General features: G+C 47.6%; 1 protein-coding gene across 2 annotated transcripts in view; it reads right to left on the reverse strand.

The window, feature by feature from the left end:
* LOC118313033 (voltage-dependent T-type calcium channel subunit alpha-1I-like) overlaps positions 1–5,640 on the reverse strand; it is a 39,938-nt gene extending 34,298 nt beyond the window's left edge. For both annotated transcript variants that reach the window (XM_047334067.1, XM_035638234.2), the window contains exons 1-2: positions 5,363–5,640; positions 2,782–3,065 (exon numbers count right to left, since the gene is read on the reverse strand). In XM_047334067.1, the coding sequence (XP_047190023.1) occupies positions 2,782–3,041 (260 nt within the window). In that variant the 5' untranslated portion in view covers positions 3,042–3,065; positions 5,363–5,640. The remainder of the gene's footprint in view (positions 1–2,781; positions 3,066–5,362) is intronic.
* Positions 5,641–6,382: the final 742 nt, after the last annotated feature.

Consider the following 6,382-nt stretch of genomic DNA (forward strand, 5'->3'; position numbering starts at 1 on the left):
CCTGGCAACCCCGAGTTTTGTTTTTATTAAAGCCAACCTGATAACTGATCTATAATGCATCGTTAAATGAATCCTCAACTGAATTTACTGACTGTTTCCTCATGCTCTTTGCTGCTTGACCCCACACTTTCCCTTTGGAATCCACACACACAGACTTGATTAAACATAACCTAGTTAAGCTTGAGAGTGAGAGTGTGTGTGTGTGTGTGTGTGTGTCTGTCTGCGTGCGTACGTGCTTTTGTGTGTGTGTGTGTGTGTGTGTGTGTGTGTGCGTGCTTTTGTGTGTATGTGTGTGTGTGTGTGTGTGTGTGTGTGTGTGTGTGTGTGCCAGAACGAGTGTCTGGATTGAAGGTGGGCCAAGTTTCTGTCAAGTTTTCAATTCCTCTGGCTCCACCCCCTACGAGTGTGACATATGGTAGCCATGGAAACACTTGAACTAGAACCATGTTAATTGGCTAAAATGACAGCTCATCCTACTTTGAGTAAGACCCCCCCTAAACACACACACACACACACACACACACACACACACACACACACACACACACACACACACACACACACACACACACACACACACACACACACACCTTAACCCAAATAAGGGACAGTTTAGGAATAAAGAGAGCAATAAATAGGAGAGGATGGGGCTGATATCGACTACAGAGGGATACGGGGGAGGGAAAGAGCGCGGGAGCAGAAGAAGAAAGGAAGGCAGAGAAAGGTACTTGTATAGGAGTGACAGAATCAGCTTTTCTCATCTTTAAACAAAAGGAACCGCTCTGAATGTTTAATGCACTGCTGAATAAGTTATGTCCAGTGTGTGTGTGTGTGTGTGCGCGTGTGCGTGCGTGTACCTCCCCACATGTGAGCGTGCGTGTTTCTCTGCGTGTGTCGTATGTCACATTAGAGGAGCTGGACGACTGCCACATGGAAAGCTCAGCACTTCACGAAGCCGGCACCTTCTTCCACACACTCAGAGTGTAACGAACGTCTCCTCCCAAAGGCACAGGACATAACGGGACATTAATGCAGCATCGGAAGGAAACACAGGGGAATGTTACATAATGGCAAAAGCTGGTCTTGTTTTTGTTCAGAGTAAATTTTGTTAGCTGCTCTGTAGGACGGCGAGATGTACAGCTTGCTGTAAACATGGCACAGCGGAGGTTGTTTGCGGGGGGGGAGGAAACGGCAGGAGATGCGATAGGAAATTACTGTAATATGCATTATGTACTCAGAGTATCATCGGTAAAAAGGAATTAAGGGTCACCTCAGGAAAAATGGGACTACCCCCCCCCCCCCCATGTGTTCACATTAATGTCCCTGTCGAACAACGTCCACCCACATTACCTCCCCCTGCAGATCACTCACAGTAACACTCGAACGCTGTTAAGTGAAAGAGTGCAGAAACATATACTGCTAAATCAGATGGGACACGTGCCAGTGGCTGTGCTGTATGGACACACAGACAGACGGGAAGGCAGACGGACGCGCAAACACACTCGGAAAAAAAACAAACAAATACTGCGAGCGGAAGTAACCAGGCCGTCAGGGCAGAGCTACGCTGTTGCCAGGCAACCAGGTGATTCCTCTAAAGAGCCTCTCCATGGGAGATTCCCTCGTTTGTCTGAGGGTATTCACTTGCTTGTGCGTGTGTGCGTGTGTGTGTGTGTGTGCGCGCGCATGCTCACATGTGTGTGTGTTTGATCATGAGTGTGCGATTGTGAGTGTGTCCAGTAAGTAAGTGCTGACACAGTGAGGGTACAATGTTCTGGGACGCGACCATGGTAACAGCCCAGCAGGCTCCAGAGGAGCTTGGTTTCGTGGCATTTGTATTTTTTTTTCTCTCCTTTTCCTCTTGGTGTAGATTTTATTTATTCAGCAATTATGTATTTATATTTTATGGAGTACACAGAGTGCTGATGGTGGCAAAACAGCCACTGACGTGCGCTGACGAGCACACAATGACACATGCGCGCACAAGCGGAGGAATCCACACACACACACACACACACACACACACAGGGACTCACACATGGAGTCATAAGCAGTGGAAAATGTTCAATTTGGAAAGCCTCGACAAATCCCTGAGGTGTTGCTGACGTTTATGCTTCGGAGTATTCATAGCTGCTCACACACACACACACACACACACCACAGCGCTGATAACTGCACACACACACACACACACACACACACACACACACACACTCACACCCTCACATCCTCAGCAGTGGATAGATGTTGAGAGAACGAGAGTGAGAGACGGGGAGTGGGGTGCGAGGTGAGACGACTCAGACAGAAGCAGAGCGAGGTTTTCGGGAGGGTGACGAGAGTTTTTACTATATTTGTGACTCCTGCTGTATAAATGGAGGCCGGTAACAATGCTACTGACAGGCGGCTGTAACCCTGGAGATTCATTAGGGGCTTGTCACTATGGAAACCCCCAATCAGGAAAAAATGTTAGACATTTCTTCCTACAGCTAATGGGTCCAAGGAAATACCTGAGGTCTTCCAAACACACACACACACACACACACACACACACACACAGACATGCACATTACTGACCTTCTTTCCGTCTCCCTTGTGTTTAAATGTAAAGTAAACATTCTAGGCGCTAGGTGCCTTGTTGGTACAACAGCTTTGAGAAAGTACAGAGCTGGAACACAAACAGACAATGACTCTCTCTCTCTCTCTCTCTCTCTCCCTCACGTTATAAACAGAGACACTGTCACACGTGTTCGCAGCGCTTCAGGTGCACTCAGCAGTGAAGGATATGGGTGGCAGACGGCTCGGAGGCACCAGGAGCGGGGCGGGCTGGTCTGGGTCAGAGCCAAAAGGACCACTGGTGCCAGAGCCGGGTAGGGCAGCTCCTCCGTCTCCTCCTCCTTCTCCTCCTCTTCCTCCCCTTCCTCCTGCTCCCTCTCCTCTCCCTCGACTGACACATGCACCTTCTCCCCCTCCTCCTTCTCGCTGCCTTGCCACTGCGTTGGTCCTCTGTGCTGCTCATGCAGGTCTGGCTCCTGGGTGCCCGTCATGGCCGCGCTGTGGACAGCCTGAACCTAAGAGAGGGCCCAAGGGGCGCCGGCAGACAGTTCAGGACATGGCAACATATCAATGCATTTGTGTGTGTGCGTGTGCGTGTGTGTGCGCGTGTGTGTGTGTGTGTGTGTGTGTGTGTGTGTGTGCGTGTTTCTGCTGCGTTGCCTTGTGGCTGCTACCGCAGCTCTCAAAAACAAACCAGAACTGCGCTGACTGCCAGGCCCGCCATGCCGTGCACAAGACCCTTCACCCTCTAGCACAGCAGCACACAGAAAAAGAACGGGAAAATGTCGTCTGTTCTTCTCTGAAACAAAAAGCGACCTTTGGACGGAGACAACCAGCGAGAGTCGTGTGCAGGAAACATCAATACAAATGAATCTAAACAGAGAGGGGTGAGAAAAGGTGTGAAACGCAGACAACAGGAAGCACTCAGAGCCCCGTCCGATGTAATCCTACAGCTGTACAATTCTGTGATGACATCAGGCCATCGCTGCTGATGCTTTAATCCAGACTGGCTTTGGACAACCTGGACATACAGAGAGAAAGACGCTTAGACGACTAATTCATATTGCTACGAGGAGAACGAGCCGTGGGGTTGTCTATATTGTCAGTGGTTCAATTAAATATTTCCCCAACCACAATAAATTCCCACCCATGATGATTAGTGTTACTTAAAGCTCACTGATTTATAATTCATCCTCCAGCTGAAATTTACGATAACTGCGAAGCGCAGTGACGTCGTCGAGCTACAGCAGCCTGTGGTCGACTCTTATTTGTAATGACTGGAATTTTCTTGGAGTACTGGAATATCATGTTAGGACATGTCAAGTGAAATGACAATCTCAGTTTAAATTGAGAGCGGGCGATCACAGGAGCAGCTTCATTTCTTGGCTTTTCTCTTGAGCACATCATATTTTCTCCTTAACTGGGCAGCATGCGGCGGAGTTTGGCAGGGCAAGATGGAAGTTGGAGCATGTGACACAGTCCACGTTGTCACGAGCACTCGGCGAAACGCTCCCCACTGGTCCACCGTGTGCTCACTTCGTTGCTTATTGATCCCCAGAGGGGGATAGAAAAATATTCCAAAGCCACCAATTTGTTATTAACTTGGAGCGAGAGCTGGATTATTTGGAAAACGGTCATGAAAACAAAGAAGGAATCAGGACAATAGAAGTGTGGGCCAACCTTGGGTCCACGCAGGCATGTGTATTCTCTGCCTACAGTCAGACGGGACGACAGGAGAGCTGGCAAGCCGGTTCACAGGCTAGAGAGCGAGTGTAGTGTGCATTTGATGAAAATAATGAGATTGAATCTGCCCGCATCCCTCTTTCCTGTCTATTTTCATTATGGGCATGTCGCCTGGACTGTGCGAGAACTCCAGGGCTGCACAGTTTAAGGGCGATCTTGTCGGGATTTAATAGTAGCTGATGGGCAGACAACAATTAACCACACACACAAAAGCAGAGAAAGCCATTCTTCTCCACAGGAGAAAAAAACTGTCCGAGGAGCCCCTTTTAAAAACATTTCAGAAACTCATTATGAGCCTGGTTTGCTACAACAGCCAGGCCATTCGGAATTAAATCATCCAGCTGGATCTAAACCCGACACCAGGACAAAATATATTCATACCTCTGAGAACCCCTGAAACCCATTAACACGGGTTCATATTCAGACTGTGGCTGCACATCACCACATCTTTACCAAGAATTCACAAGTGCGTCTCATGCTCAATGAAACCAGAACAAACAGCCAAAATGAAAACCCCAGAGCAAATCAGACATTTTCTTTTGACTCTCAGTCAGTACACATGCTCCTGACGGCCAGTGTCACATGTACTGACGACATCTATGAGGCTGTAGAATGTCCCAGCTTTACCCAGAGCACTTGGACGGAAATCAGTATAACTAACACTATAATAAACTGTGGAATGATTTAAAGAAGAAATATCTCAAAACAAATCTCACAATTTTAGATATTATTGCCTGTAATGTGTATATATATATATATATATATATATATATATATATATATATATATATATATATATATATATATATATATAGGCCCATCATGAAGTAACCAACAACAAGGTCACTGACTTTTTATATTGTAGGAAAGGCCACTTTATAACTGCCTATGACGATATTATTGAATTGTTCCCCAACATTTTTGTGGAAGACACCGCCATTGACAAAGGACATTTTCTACTGTGCCACGGACATTCAACCCAGTGAAGTGCCCAGGAGAGGAGAGGAAAAGGGGGGGGGGGGAAGTACATGATAACAACAAACAGATAAACTTTGAACGCAGTCCTTACCGGGGAGCAGCGTCCATCCACCGGCGTCACTCACTCCAGGTCCTCCGTGCGCCCCGAGCTCCCGGAGCCCTGCAGCTCCATCTCCTCCCCCTGCCGGTATCCAAAACTCAGCCCGTCAGTCGGGAGGATGGGGGGGGGACGGGACAAATGAGGAACGTCACGCAGAAGTTTCAGTGGACTGTAAAAGTGAAGTTAAACGGGACCAAGCGGTCTCCTCCGTGCGCCTGCGTCCCCCTCAGCCGCCGGACGCGCTCTGCGGTGCCAGGTACTGGAGTTCAGGCGCGGCGCACCGGGGAGATGGAGAGCTGCGTCAAGCCAGCCGGAGTGAGGCCGACCGGATATACACGGATGTTACCTTCACAATAAGACGGTCCGCTACCGGAAGCAGGTAGTTTGACGAAAAATGATTCAGAGACTCGGACTACAGGCTGTTTTTGGCCTGATGGAAGAGTCGCTGTGTCGTATTGCATACAACAGTGGAGTGTTCATTTGTTCTCTTTGAATCAAACCGCCTCTTGTCCTCAAAGATTCCATCCTATTCGGATCCGCACGTGGCTGGATTAACTTTCCCGTGGGGCCCTGGGGCAAAAAAGTTATTGTCGGCCCCCTTACATGTCAGACACCCAACAACCAACCCAGAGACTGAGCAGTTGATCAATTGGCAAATCCATTAATGGCATGAAAACCATTTAATCTTTTAAGTATATTCTTTAGATAAGCATTCACTTGGAATGAATATGGAAGTGAATATTTTCAATTATGAGTTTTTCTCAGTTTTATTTACTGAGTTCGTCTTTGTGCTTTGACTGGTGAACATGCAACCGAGTATGTTTGCCTTGGACGTCAGGGAATAATACTTAAGATGATTCAATAATAATTTGGATCAAACACAATTTCTCAACAAATCTACACAGAATAAACTAAACATGTTTTTTCCCAACATTCTGCAAGTTAGATGGAGAGGATTGGGGGGTTTGTCGTACTTCAATGGTACTACTTCTTTGGTTAATAAAAACCCCA

The sequence above is a fragment of the Scophthalmus maximus genome, chromosome 8 (genome assembly GCF_022379125.1).
Source record: "Scophthalmus maximus strain ysfricsl-2021 chromosome 8, ASM2237912v1, whole genome shotgun sequence".
Taxonomy (NCBI): domain Eukaryota; kingdom Metazoa; phylum Chordata; class Actinopteri; order Pleuronectiformes; family Scophthalmidae; genus Scophthalmus; species Scophthalmus maximus.